We start from the raw sequence: 15,678 nt of genomic DNA on the forward strand, positions 1-15,678 counted from the left end.
ATTAGTAACTGTTTAATGTGTTCAAATTGTGTAGGGATCTCTGAAACTTGCGTAGCGAATCGCGGCACGATACTCAACGAAATGTTCCCTGAATGAATGAATGTTTAACTACACTATAGCACAAAAACACAGATTAGCTTTTGGTTGTCAAATAAATGTAAATATATTAATATGATTTTCAGTAGCAGATCCAGAAAATCCATTTAAGGAGGCCCCAGTGTAATGTGGCCGAGTTCACAAACATTCCCAAAGAGATTCCTCGGATTCTGCAATGTAAAAAAAAAAAATATAACTGTTGGAAAATTTAGGGGGAGGAGCTCAGGACACTGGCGTAGCGTGGGTTGTTACAATTATATTGACTGCTGTATGTATATATATCCTCATATGCCGTAGACTACGGCCTGAGTGTAAATAAAGTTCAATTCAGTTCAGTTGCCAGCATCCGGGGCAAGGCAAGTATTGCATCCCCTAACCAGTGGACCATTAACCTTCCCAGAGTCCCTTCCATTTGTCCAGACTTTTGCGCCCACGATACTGGCTCAGGGCCCCCATAGATCTGCCACTGATTTCACCTAATTAAAACTACACTGCATTGAATATAAAAAACATATATATGCCACTGTATTTCAATCTTACTTTCCCCCTGAGAAATGGTATAGCCTTCGTTCAGAACAATAACTTCATACATCTTTGTGGCTTTGAGTTGACTGGGTTAGAGTCGTGATGGACAAAACCTGACACAAAAGTCACCTTTTGAAACCTCAACCTGAAATATAAAACAATGAAACAACCATTAAAAGACTGTCTGAGCCATTGTAACACATTTACAACTAACAGATCCTTGGTTATGACTAAAATTTCCTTGTTAAGAATATCCATATCTGTATAATCAAGCGAGGGCAGGGCGTATACCAGTGATAAAGTGCTCGCTTGATGCACAGTCGATCTAGGATCGATCCCTGTCAGTAAGCCCATTGGGCTATTTCGCGTTCTAGCAAGTGAACTATGACTGGTATATCAAAGGCTCTGTTAGCGTTTCTTGGGGATGGCACATATAAAAGACTCCTTGCTGTTAATGGACAAATGTTGTGGGTTTCCTCCAAGACTATATATCAAATTAACCAAATGTTTGACTTGAAATAGCCAATGTTTAATAAATCAATGTGCACGTGTCGTTAAACAAAAACAAAAACCGTATAAACAAGGTGTTTGTTGTCATCCTAACGTTTGTAGTGGCCCAAACTGGATTTTACCTTCCAATAATTTTGTATGTAAATTTTTAATAATTACGAAGAAAATTAAAAATATAACTACTACAAATACATGTATTAGGATATAACTGCTAATACTTAAGATATACAGACACTGGTATTCTTAAGAAGATATATTTAATATGCAATAGTATAGTCGGAAATATCTTAAAATGGCTGGAAACTGAGGACAGTTCCTTTAACCCTGTGTGGACAGTTCCGTCCACACAGAGTTATTAGAGGATGCTTGTATTGGGTTCTGCTTGAACATAATGAATAAATAAACAAATAAATAAATAAATAAATAAAATAAAATAAAAACATATAAATAAATAAATAAATAAACTAATTTAAAAAATAATAATAAAAAATACAAATTCTACCACATGAGACACGAACGACGTACCTTTCACACTCAAGTCGACTACGCTAACGACTGAGATACCGAGATATTGGCAAAGCCTGTCATTTAAACCATATATATGTGTGGGTGTGGGTGCGCTCGCGGGATGAAGCGACGAAATAGGTCAGTTCATTCTTGTGAATGCGCTATCAGATAGTGTAGAACGAGAATTCCTTTTTTCACCTATTTCAATCATTTCGTCTTTCTGCCAGACTTTGAGAACGTAACTTTTAGAAGTTCCACAGAGTATTTTATTTAGAGACTGACAAACACAAGATACAATCACTGCCCCCCCCACCCCCCCACAAAACCCCCCCCAACACCCCCAAAACAACCCCCCCCCACACCCACAACACACACGGATGTAAACAGTGATAACCATTCATCATTAAGCGCGCTAAAAGTAAATACACTACCTCGCGTCGGACAGTCCTTAGAAGTGGTAGGTTAACGACACCACTAGAGCATCTCGATTTATTAATCATCGGCTATTGGATGTGAAACATACTTCTGACAGTTTTAGAGAGGAAACCCGCTGCACTTTCCCATTAGTAGCAATTTGGGATCCTACACCATCCCTATCAAGGCTAGGCGACGAGTCATACACCAAGTACGTCAAGGCTATGACTTCCACCAAGGTCGCACACCTGCCCAGGTATACCAGTCACTGCCTTCTAAGTCGGTCAATGCTAAACAAATCGGTCAGGGCCAGTCCAAGGAAATCAGTACCAACCTAAGTCGGTCAGGGCCAGTCCAAGGACATCAGTACCAACCTAAGTCGGTCAGGGACACGGGCGAGCGTTCACCCTAGTAGACCACACCACTATGACTCACACCAAGGTCGCACACCTGCCAAGTACACCAAGGTCACGGCCAAGGTCAGACTATAACGACACACCTATGACTCATTCCAAGGTCAAGGTCATGACGCCATACAGGCCTTTTTACTACTAACGTTTTCAAAGATTTTTTTAAAATACGTGACGTCAAAATAATCTGTGCTAATTGTAATATTATCGATGGCTGCGACTTTAGTACTGTGCTTTATTATTTGTGTTTATTAAAATGTTATTTTAGAAGCGTTATAGGATAAATAGAATTCGCTACTCGTGTTTTTTAATATGTAAAATATCAATGTCGTCTAGATAATTTCGGTTGATATTTTTCATATTAAAAAATACTCGTGACGAATCCTCTATATATGACACGATGACTAGATAAGACTCTGATGGTTGCAACACTGGATTTAATGGTTGTATGTGTAACTCAGGTATGTTGCAAGTATATCCTATGTTACCTATTATGTATGTACGCCATATATTAAGTTTTATTTATACGATTGTTTTTGAAGGGTGCGTACATGGGACATACGGCACCAGATGCACACAGACATGCGGTCAGTGTCTAAATGGAAATGCAGAGTGTGACATGGTGACTGGCCACTGTTCTAATAGCTGCAGAGCTGGGTGGAGTGGTGACACGTGTACGACAGGTTTGTTGCGAATATATCATATCCATCTTATGTGTTTTTAAATTCATTAATAAATATGCGTTTATCACGAATTTTAATTTTTCAAAATGTATGTATTTTTTAACAACATGTATATGGATTTTCCAATATTTGTGACTGAAGAATGGAATCATTGCTGTTCCATTCAGAACTGTTATTACATTTTTACGTGATACTGTCTTCTATACTAAGGTTTATCTGTGATATTTGTATTTTTGCACAGTTGTTTTACACTGTGTTTTAATTTCACTGTTGATTGTTTATACTGATGGTTATCATCGCATTATTCTTTGCATAGGCCATAGTTGGATACCCAACTATTAATTTATTTTGGGTGTTGGGGTGTCATTAAACATCTATTCTACCTATCTATCTATCTGGCATTGAAGACATTTTTATTAATGCACCATTTCCTTGCAGACGTGTGCACAGTATTTAATTGGAAATATAGAAAGTTAAGATATAAAGAATGTTGCACTGGACACTGTTCTAGTGTTTGCATGCCTGGAGCAAAAAAAAAAAAAAAAAAAAAAAAAAAAAAAAAAAAAAAAAAAAAAAAAAAAAAAAAAAACCTTGTATATTTACGTTTACGATTGGCGGTTTAACCTCAACGTCATTGGAGGTTTTTGTAATCTATATATATTTGACGTAAACAATTACGCCACTACGAACTATTAACCACAGTAAGAACAAAACACGGTTGGTTGGTTTTAACGACACCACTAGAGCACATTGATTTATTAATCATCGATTATTAGCAAGGGCTATTGTATATGCACGATCCCACAGACCACGGCCTTTGATATACCAATCGTGGTGCACTGGCTGGAGCGAGAAATAGCCCAATGAGCCCACCGACTGTGATCGATCCTAGACCGACTATGCGTCAAGCCAGGGCTTTACCACTACGATACGTTCCGCCTCAAGAAGGAAAGAAAACGATTTATGTATGTATTTTGAAATATGTGTTTCGTTCTTAAAGAATTTGGTTTCCAGTCAGAAAGTTGTATGTACGATGAAAATTTAATGAAATTCGTCCGTTGTTGGGATGGAAATAACTGTAAAAAAAATATATCATTATTCTAACTTATTTATTATTTATATATATATATACCTCATGTATGAGTATTTTGTGATATATTTTATTGAAGATATGTTTTTTCTAAAGGATGTGTACATGATAAATATGGCAAGAACTGCCAGCAGACGTGTGGACACTGTGTAAATGGACATTCGAAATGTGACACGGTAGCTGGACACTGTTCTAACGGATGCAGCGCTGGATGGAGTGGCGGTACCTGTAAAACAGGTTTGTTACAGATGTATAATATGTTTTAATAACTAATTGTTTGTACACCAACCAGGGGGATTTACATCAGTGTGAAAAGCATTTTCCCTTGTTGAACCCATCTCTTATTGGGGTTGTTTTTTGGTGTTTCCTATTTTATTGTTTTGGGGGTTTTGGCGTTTTTTGGCGTTTTTTGTTTTGTTTTTCTTCTCTTTTTTTTCTTCTTTTTTTGGGGGGTGGGGGTTGCCTGTCCCGAACATTACTCACGACTGGTATATCAAAGGATGTGGTATATGCTTTCTTGTTTGTGGTAAAATACAGACAAGATCCCTGCTGTTACTGCTTGGGGTGCTTGCGTTGTAGGATCGAACCACGTCGGTGGATCCATTCAACTGATTGTTTTTTTCTCGTACCAACAAGTCCACCACAACTGGTTAAAGGCCATGGTATGTATTTCCCTGCCTGTGAGAAAGTGCATAGAAAACATTCCTTGTTACATTAACAACAATGTAGTGGATTTCCTCTCTAAGCCTGTCAGACTTACCAAATGTTTGACATCCAATAGCCGATGATTACTTAATCAATGTATTTTAGTGGTGCCATGAAAACAGAAACCATTATTGGAAATGTGTAGTGGGTTTTCTCTAAGAACTACATACATACCAATTAAATGTTTGGCATCCAATAGCTGATACTTAATATATCAATATAGTCTAATGCTGTAATTAAATAGCACACAATTATATTTGATTTATGCACCCACCATGTATTTTGATTTGTTTATGCATTGTATTGTATTGAAGAAATTGTTTTAAAGCATGTGCGCATGGTAAATATGGCTCCAACTGCGTTAAGACATGTGGACATTGCTTCAGTGGAAACACAGAATGTGACACGGTTACTGGACACTGTTCTATTGGATGTACAGCTGGGTGGAGAGGCGATATGTGTAAAACAGGTATGCTACAAGTATATTATATTTTTAGTGTAATGTTGTTGTTTTTTTAAACACTGCACCCACAGTTTTCGATATACTATGCAGTTAGTTTATTAAAGGAAGTGTCGCTGCATTAACTATATTTAAACGTATGTACGCTGTCTTGATTACAACTACAGAATGTCTAAGTGTCTAATAGGTGTAGGTCTTGATGTAAGGAATGAATGTAAAAAAGGTTACACATTATTTAATATTTATACATTCACCATGAATGTGTATTTTCCAGTACATAGTATTTAAGTCCTGGTTTATTTAAAGGATGTGTTCATGGTAAATATGACGCCAACTGTATCGAGACGTGTGGTCACTGTTTAAATGGAAACACCGAATGGGACACGGTAACTGGACATTGTTCTAACGGATGCAGCTCTGGTTGGAGTGGAGATACGTGTAAATCAGGTTTGTAACAAATATATCATATTTTCAAATTACTTGCCAGGCGCGGATCCAAGATGTTGTAAAGGGGCTGGTCAAACTCTTCTTAGAAAGACAACTGGATTTTTTTTTAAGTCAAATCAGCAGAGGTCAAAAGCGCGCGAAATCTGTTTGGGGTTTCTTGGACATGTCTCGTGGACAATTATGAAATAAGGATTCTCAGAGACGCGTTTCCGTGGCAATTCCTCGATCCAGTCGTGGTATGTGCTATCCTATCTATGGAATAGTGCATATAAAAGATCCAATGCTGCTAATCGAAAAGAGTAGCCCATGAAGTGGCGACGCCGGGTTTCCTACCACAATATATGTGTGGTCCTTAACCATATGTCCCACACCATATAACCGTATTGATTCCGTCGTTAATAAATTAATTCCTTTCTTCCTTTTTCAGGGCAATTGATGATCAGTTTTAAAAACAACCACACACACAGTCATTATACAGGGCACTTCCAGCGGGCATGGGGTGCGGGTGGGTAATATCTGTTACGTATTTATCTGTATTTGGATGTCAAATATATTGTATTAAATAAACTGTTATCTTTCTTCGTCTTGTTTCTCTTTCTGAAGGATGTACACGTGGTAAATATGGCTTCAATTGCCATTTGAATTGTGGCCACTGTTTAAATACAATACTTACCAGTACTATTTTGTTCTACTCTATTTTTAATTCAAACAACTTTTTGTCTTTTTAAGCGTGTGTTTCTGGTACATATGGCACCAAATGCATCCACACGTGTGGACAGTGTTTAAATGGAAATACAGAATGTGACATGGTTAATGGGCGTTGTCCTAAAGGGTGTAGAACTGAATGGAGTGGTGACGCATGCAAAACAGGTTTGTTACAAATATGCAACCATTGTTAAAGAATTAAAGGAACTTCACCCTGAAATTTGGTTTACAGTCTCTTGATTGATAATTAGTCTATACCCATCAGGGAGTTGCAAACAGCTTTTAATTTACCTATATAGTCCCATGTTTCTTTGCATTTTGATTGGATGGATATTGTAAAGTTTCATTTAATTTCATTGTATCCGTTTAGTGTCTGAACATGCTATCCTTGGCGCATACCTCCGATATATAACTGTATGAGATGTGCAATCAGTGAAGTAGTTTATAATTGTTGAATGGTGGTCATGTCTAGTGGGGTTGGGTTTTTTCTTTGTCTTTGTTTGTTAGGGATGTAGGTCTTGGTGTTGTTATTGCTTTGTTTTGTTTTATCTTGTCATGTTTTTGTGTTTTCTTTTGCTTTGTTTTAGTTTTGTTTTTGTTCTTTGTTTGGTTGTTTTGTGATTGTTTCGTTTTGTTTTGTTCTGCTTTGTTTGTTTGGGTTTTGTTAGGTTGTTTTGTTTTGTGTTTTTGTTTTGTTTTTGCATGACACCGAAGTAAATAAACAAAATATGTTTAAACTAAACTAATTAACTGACTAATTTTGTTTAAGCATGTACACCTGGTCGTTACGGTCCCAACTGCAGAGAGGCATGTGGCCATTGCTTGAATGGAACTATAGAATGTGATAAGGAGACTGGGCACTGTTCTAATGGGTGCAGTGTAGGGTCCGCTAGTGTTCACCTGTCCACTAGTGTAACAATGAACACTAGCGGTTGCAATGTTGACCGCTAGTGTAACAATATGAACACTAACGGTCGACAATGCAACCGTTAGTGTTTACAAAATTGACGTTAACACTAGCGGTTGCAATGTTGACCGCTAGTGTAACAACGTGAACATTAACGGTTAACTATGTATAATGTTGACCGTTAGTGTTCACATAACTGGTTTTGATGTTGGACATTATTTTGATTTAGTCAATTTATATCAATGCAATGCGAAAGAAACATCACATCGTATTCAATATCTTACTGCAACAAATAATCAAAAAATAAATTAAATTATCAAAACCTATTGTTGTATAAGAGAGAATTTAAGGGTGTTTTAGTCAATAGCCGATGATAAGATAAAAATCAATGTGCTCTAGTGGCGTCATTAAATAAAACAAACTTTACTTTTTCAAGGGTGTTTAGTAGTCCTCTACCAGCCTAACCGGAGGGGACTATAGGTTTTGTCTCCAACATCTGTCAGTCTGCCCTTCAGCCTTTTCCTAGACTTTTCTTTGCAATGCGTCAAGATATTGAGCTGGAAGTTTGTATATATCATGTGGAGTTACAGACACAGTTTGAGTTTCATGACAGAATTATGGTCCTTGAAGATAGAAGATATTAGAATATTAGAATATTTGTGAAAAGGACACCCCAGCGTACTGTTTGATGGATAGAGCAATGAGACGTGTAAAACAGATGTGTTGCAAGCCCTATGAAATGAATAAATAATTATTTTATTGAAACGTTACATAATGCTACCAACGGTATTTTACTGAATAAATATCCAGACATCTAAACATCTATGAAAATGAAAATGCGTCTAGTCATCAACTATTCAATTAGTCAAGCTGAAACATAAAACCAAAATGTATCTATAATATGCATAACAACAAGACAAGGAAATACAAGAACGGTTTCCTATATCAAAAACGTTAACAGAATATTATCTAACTGATACGACCATTGATTTTGCGCTGGGTCACGTTGATCGCGGTGTGTACACTATGCGCAGGCGAATATTCAGAGCACATATCAAGGCTATGTGCCCGAAAAGTTAAGGAATATGCGTGTAACGATACATCAGTATATTTTAAACTATGGTTAAACTAATTAGTATGTATCTTAATTAGACACTATGAGAAAGCCATCTGGACAGAGAGAGACACAAAGACAGACAGATAGAAGAAACGAGAGAGTGAGAGAGACAGAGAGTGTGAACGAGTGAGAGAGAGAGAGAGAGAGAGAGAGAGAGAGTGTGTGTTTGTATGTGTGAGAGAGAGAGAGAGAGAGAGAGAGAGAGAGAGAGAGAGAGAGAGAGAGAGAGAGAGACAGGACAGGGGCAGGTAGAGAGAAAGTGCAAGATGGGAAGAGAGTGAGTGGAGGGGGGGGGGGGGCAGGGAGAGGTCGAACAGAGAGAGACAAAGAAAGGAAGGCTACTTCTTCCACAAAACCGCAAGTATATTTTATAAACATTTCTCGTTTGACGTGATAGGACATACCAGAACATTTGGTGCATCATCCATTAGGCACTGGGTGGGACGGGAGAAAACTATGCATTCGACGTACCGTTCCTCAGACGAGTAGCCTACCACTAAATTACAAACCTCTCCCCATTTAGGAAAGACACCAGATAGTGAAACCAAAATAGTTTTCGTATATACTTTCAGTATGTATTAATGGACAGTATGGGGGAAACTGCAGAGAGACATGTGGTCACTGTTTAAGTGGGAACACAACCTGCAACTCAGTGAGTGGGCATTGCTCTGACAAGTGTGGTGCTTGATGGCAAGGCGATATCTGTAAAACAGGTCTGTCTGTACACTAATGAGAAGACTCAACGCTAATTGTTGTCACTTTTATCTAGCAATGTTACGTGTGTATGTATATAATACACACACACACACACACACACACACACACACACACACACACACACACATACATACAATAGTTAAAACATTTGATAACTTTGCAAATTAGGTGCAAATTAATCGAGATCAAGACACTAGGTTTATTGGCATTTAAACAAAAGTACTAGAATGATATTCAATAACAGACGTATGCATTCATAGTCATTTATATTCATATCGTATTTGATTATGTATGGATGGAAACCTTTGATTGTTCCAGTTGTTATGTGTATCAATGCAGTCATTGGTTTTTGAAATGTTCTGTTAATCACTGGTTAACTAACTGGCTCCGGATCTAAAGTTTATTTTGTTAATATGGGGTAATAATTTGAGAAACTCAAAACTCACTTCTTATGACATATTAGTATTATTGGCTATGATAACTTTGAAGGACGGGATAATCCATTATTGTTAAAAACAATATAATTAATTAATACACAAGTAGCATGGACGTTTTTGATTATATGTTATACTCTAATTATGTGGAAAGGAAACTAATAACAATCCACTATGTCCACAATGTATTCCTATTTTACACAGAATGCGATTTGGGGAACTACGTAGAAAACTGTAAACAGACTTGCGACAACTGCAGAAACTTGCAATGTGATCGTTTCACTGGATCTTGTCTTGGTGGATGTGTTGCTGGGTTTACTAAACCTGAAACTGGCTGCACAGAGAAACGTATGTAAATAGTATCTCTCAGATTTTACCAGAACAACCAGCTCCCGTGAATATCATTATTATTCATTGTACCACTCTTCGGTTCTTTTGATTTTGCCCGTGGGTGTCCGTTTCAGAGGGGTATTACTTTATGTATATCTGTGTGTGTGTGTGTGTGTGTGTGTGTGTGTGTGTGTCTATGTGTGTGTGTGTGTGTGTGTGTGTGTGTGTGTGTGTGTGTGTTCCAGCAAGCTCTATCCTGTGCACGTTTCGGTTTTGGGTGCTAGTCTTGGAAGTGGCAGTCATCCTGCATACAGTGCAGGAGGGTGAAACATCTTGGTATGGATCTTCTACGAGAGTGGCGGTCCTCTTAATGACGAGCACCTTATAATAAATCATGTATGCAATCTATGCTTAACGACTGTTCATCTTTGTCTTGCGCAGAGCTACGATGTTGATCAGGGAAAACGTTTTTATCTACCTTGACTGACAGTGGCAGTCCTCTGGGAACAGTTGGAAATATCTTAGGTCCTAGGAAATGGTTGTCTTCTCATAGGCGAATCACCCGACAGCGAATCATGGTATCAGTCGTGAACCTTATTAATGATATTTCTGTCATATTTTTCACGCACCCATTGGGCGAGTCATTTCTCGTTACAACCAGTGCTCCAAAACTATTATAAAAAAGGTCTTGGTATGTATTGCTATATATATGGGATGGTGCATATATAATATTCCTTATTGGCAGCATGTTTCGTCTCATTATTTCCGATGCCATATAAACGTGGATACAATGTGTTGAGAGTATCGTCAAATAACCCTCTTTTTTTTTCTTCTTTCTTCCCTGTGTGGGGATACGATTCTGAAAGTTAATGTATTAGTCACTCAGTTAGTTTGTTTGGTTTAACTACACCACTAGAACACACTGATGCATTAATCATCGGCCATTGGATGTCAAACATTTAGTAATTTTGAAATATAGGCTTAGGGAGGAAACCCGCTACAGTATTTCATTAGTAGCAAGGCATGTTTTATATTCTCCATCTCACAGTCAGGATAGCACATACAACGGCCTCTGATATACTAGCCGTGGTGCACTGTTTGGAACATGAAATAGCTCAATGGGCCAACCGACAGGGATCGATCACAGGCTGGCCGCGAACCAGGCTACCGCTTTTCCACTGAACTGCGTCCTTTTTGCCTGATTCAATAGCAATATTATAATATTCTATGTTTGCTTGTTATTAATTCTTTCCTTCTTTTGTAAGTTATTTCTGACCACGAAGTCAACAATGATGACACAGTAACTGGGTTGGCCGTTGTAGCCGGGATACTGTTCATTTCATTTGTTGCTGTCTCGGGTGTTCTCGTATGGTAAGGCTAGAGTTCAAAACAGTATATACAATCTCTTGTTGGTTATTGAATGCACTATTAAATACGGGGTAAATAAAACGTGATATGTATGGACTAGCCCGATTATTCTGCCGTGCGAGAGTTAGACACACATTTGAACTGTTATGATCGCTTTCTCAGCCAGAGATATCTTTATCGTGAAAACACTGCAGAGTACTCGTGCTATGTGTGGACATGAATAAAACGGATGTAGTAATCAATAAATTCGGGAAAATGAGCTGGCCTAAACACTTTTCACCATGTAATTTCATTATTTTACCCCAAATATTAGTTAGAATGCGTGGCGATTCGTTCGCAACCCTATGTAGCTGTTTGGCGGTAATGCTAATATGAGAAAAGGTAATCCAGATTCGGGTACTTTTGTTTAATTCAGGCAAACATCAGTCTCTCCCTCACTCTACAAAAAATAGGAGCCCGTACGCCTGTGGTACCCAGGTCAAAATGTCAACTTTCAGAGTATACATAATTTGTACACAAAAAACCCCCAAAAAAACACAAACCCAACAGAACATGGGTGATGGAATTTTGTGTTTAGATACTGGTAACTCGATTATTTTATGAAAATGGCTAATCAGCTATAAAACCAACACTGAAACATCCTCTAATTTTTCCAAATTTTGTAATGAGCAAGGAACTCGATTGTCCCAACCCTAATACATACAGATTTCATGTTTGATTGTGTTTTGGGTGGTTTTGGGTTGCTTTCTTTTGTTTTGTTTGTTTTGGGGGTACGTGGGTGGGTGAGAGGAGGTAGTTTGCGTTATGTGTTGAAATCGTTGACTTTGTGTCAATTATTTCGCAAATTCAAATAATGAATATGTATTGTAGGCATATTAGACGTCAAAAGGTGAAACAACGATGTGATGGCCCACACACTTCCAGAGGAATCAACGTGCGCATGACCAACCCGAGAGTCTCGCGTGGAGCGGTTACCCATGTTAGTTTAGCAGAACGGAGTGGTCAAAGGAATACCCAGCAGAGTCGACAAGTCAACTCTGAGTGCGCTAGTCGATCGAATGAATATGAAACACTTAACGTAACGACAACCAGGTTCAGTGAGAACGTCTACGATAAAATTGTATAATATTTGAAAACACGGATCTGTTAAATGTATGTGGACGTAAACCATCGCCATTTTCATCATCAACATTATCAGCATCATCATCATTCAATGTCAAAGCCTAAATTTCGTCTTCTTTTTTATTAATCGTTTTTAGTATTATTACTAAAAATGTTATGACTGTGAATTGTTTGAAACCTAATTTTTTATGTATTCCCTGTAATTTCATAATAAATTAGAAACATCAGGACATGTGTACCCGAATCCATAGAAAAGCACAGATAAACTAATTGACCGTGTGCATGTGAGTCATCGTTTCTTGTGATTGCATCCCAGTTCTTTATTCAATAAAATAATATACATTATTTAGTCACGAGCTATATATGCGCGCGCGCGCGAGAGAGAGACAGAGAGAGAGAGAGAGAGAGAGAGAGAGAGAGAGAGAGAGAGAGAGAGAGAGAGAGAGAGAGAGAGAGAGAGAGAGAGAGAGAGAGGAGTTACTGTACAGTTAAAGATAGTGAGGGAAAAAAACAAAACGAAACATAACCACAGAAAGGCCATCAAGCAGTCTGTATGGTTACCCCTTTCGAAATGTTGCAAGACAGCTTTGGTATATGAGAATGTAATAGTTAAGACACGTCACGATAAACACCGGTGCCATCGAGGTCAGTTGCACCACATTATAGCGCTCTCTCACTGACTGCATGTTGCCCCTTTTACAGGGAGTGGCAACCAGCCAACGAAACAGGCACGTCATCCTCTGTTTGCACTGGAATAGGTATGGTCAAGTGGTTTTATGTACACATTCATAAGGCCATATATCTGTTATCTACCTATCTGGTAACCAAAATCAGGAAATATATCCGCACAAGCAGTCTTGTGTTTGACTATGAATATTTCATGGCAGACAGCTTTGAAGTGGCAACTATTAGACTGGAGTTGACAGGGGAGAGCATGTACTTTGCACGCATGTGTAACTTGCTGACACTGATGGGGGGGGGGGGGGGGGGGGGGGGGTAATTCCAGCTCAGGTAAAATGGGTTTAGCGGTTGTGTTTGTTTAAACCAATATCCTGGGAAAAAGAGCTGGACAATCAGAAAAAATGGAAAAGTGTAAGGCGTGCAACTAGTTTCTGTTAGTTTCTAACTACCCGAGTCCCGCATACAAATCGCCATCGTAATGATAGAAGGATCCCGCACATGTTTCAAGTGCAATGTCACCTGGAATTACTGGAATGTACTCGACAGGAGAAACACTTTATGATAAGATATCTCACATAATTATTGTCACATCAATGGATGTATTTACTGACTCATTTAAAGCTGATATGTTGTTTGGTAGACTGTTGTAGTCTGCCTAGATAAGGGGCGGGACGTAGCTCAGTGGTACAGCGCTTGCGCGATCGATCTAAAATTGTTCCCCGTCGGTAGGCCCATTGGGCTATTTCTCGTTCCAGCTAGTGCTCCACAACTGGTGTAACAAAGGCCGCGTGGTATGTATTATCCTGTCTGTGGGATGGGGCATATAAAAGATCCCTTGTTGCTAATTGGAAAGAGTAGCACATGAAGTGGCGACAGCGGGTTTCCTCTCTCAGTGTACGTACGGTCCTTGGCCATATGTCCGACGTCATGTAACCGTAAATAAAATGTGTTGAGTGCGTCGTTAAATCAAACATTTCCTTCCTTCCTAGATAAATGCTTAACCTTTGACATAAACACACTGCAGTGTACGAGTTAAATGCTCAGCGTCGCACTACATGTAATGTCATGTCGGTACAACGTTATTGATCGCAATATTATGTAAACAATGCCACATTCCGTTTGTAACCACATTTTGTTTGTGCTATCAAACATAGCCGCACTAAGCTGGAAGGGGTGGGACGGGGTCAATGGCCCCCAATGTATAGGCCTAAACTCACGGATTTCGGGGCTTTATTTCTCTAAATATGGATTATGAATGCAAATTAAATTCATTTAGAATGTCCTGTATTGCAGATTAAAAAATAAGTCATGCTTATTTGTTCAAAAGTACTTCTATTACAATGACTTTTCAATATAATTTAAAGGGACATTCCTGAATTTGCTGCAATTTTTATCGACTAACGTAGACTTTATAACGATTGTAATTGCATACCAAATGTATTTTTCTGCATAAAACGTTAGTGGCTGTACATTAAACATGTTTTTGATCGTTCTAATAGGTGTACTAGGTTAAATTTAATTTTATTTCTTAAAATATTTTTTTTTCCGTACATACGAAATTATTTAAAGACAAAATCCAGTTTGAGCTTCTTACAAATATTAAGACGACCAGAAACACACTGAATATACAGACACTGGTATTCTAAACAAGAAAATATATTTAATGTGTAAGTTTATTCGTACAAATATTTCATTAGTCGGAAACGTCTTACAATGCAGCAAACTCAGAAATGTCCCTTTAAGTTGTTCCCTAACCTGATTACATCTAATTTGCAGCTATCAAATCCCGAACGTAAACATATGGCCTGTGCCACCCCGAACCCCGAGAGTTTGATCCACCTACTTCAGTTTCTACGAACCTGTAGTAACAAAAAAATATTATTTATCCAATAAAGTCGTAACATTTACTATTCGCTTCCCTATTCTTGCCCATACTCCTGGACTGCGACCTCAGGAAACGTGATTGAACCATCACACGTTAGTTACATATTTCTACAATTGTGCTCTTAATATTTGCAATCAGCCTCAAACTCAATAATGAACCATGGGACATCATAGATGACACTTCTGTGTCGCTGGGGAGGCGGGATTTAGCTCAGTCACTCGCGGTGCTGGCGTCGCAAGATGGAACAACCTCGGTAGACTCATTAAACTGATTGCGGTTTTTCTCGTTCCAACCTGTGTACCACAACTGGTCAAAAACCGTGGTATGTGCTTTCGTGTCTATGGAAAAGCTGTGCATAAACGAAACCTTGTTGGTAATGGACAAAATAGCGGGTTTCCTCTAATCACTACGATTGGTATGTCAAAGGTCATGGCATGTGTTATCTTGTCTATGGGTAGTGCATATAAAAGATCCTTGCCACTAATGGAAAAATGTAGCGAATCAGAATTCTTAAATGATTGACATCCACTAGCCGACGATTAATTAATCAATGTGACCAAGTTGG

At 38.4% G+C, this 15,678-nt stretch overlaps 1 protein-coding gene and 1 pseudogene across 1 annotated transcript in view; both read left to right on the forward strand.

Annotated features, from left to right (window-relative positions):
- Positions 1 to 3,081: 3,081 nt before the first annotated feature.
- LOC121386314 lies at positions 3,082 to 15,384 on the forward strand (annotated as a pseudogene).
- A 53-nt stretch (positions 15,385 to 15,437) lies between these two features.
- LOC121387215 (multiple epidermal growth factor-like domains protein 10) overlaps positions 15,438 to 15,678 on the forward strand; it is a 34,241-nt gene continuing 34,000 nt past the window's right edge. The window contains exon 1 of the mRNA XM_041518611.1: positions 15,438 to 15,486. Within this exon, the coding sequence (XP_041374545.1) occupies positions 15,438 to 15,486 (49 nt within the window). The remainder of the gene's footprint in view (positions 15,487 to 15,678) is intronic.

The sequence above is a fragment of the Gigantopelta aegis genome, chromosome 1, assembly GCF_016097555.1.
Source record: "Gigantopelta aegis isolate Gae_Host chromosome 1, Gae_host_genome, whole genome shotgun sequence".
Lineage (NCBI taxonomy): Eukaryota > Metazoa > Mollusca > Gastropoda > Neomphalida > Peltospiridae > Gigantopelta > Gigantopelta aegis.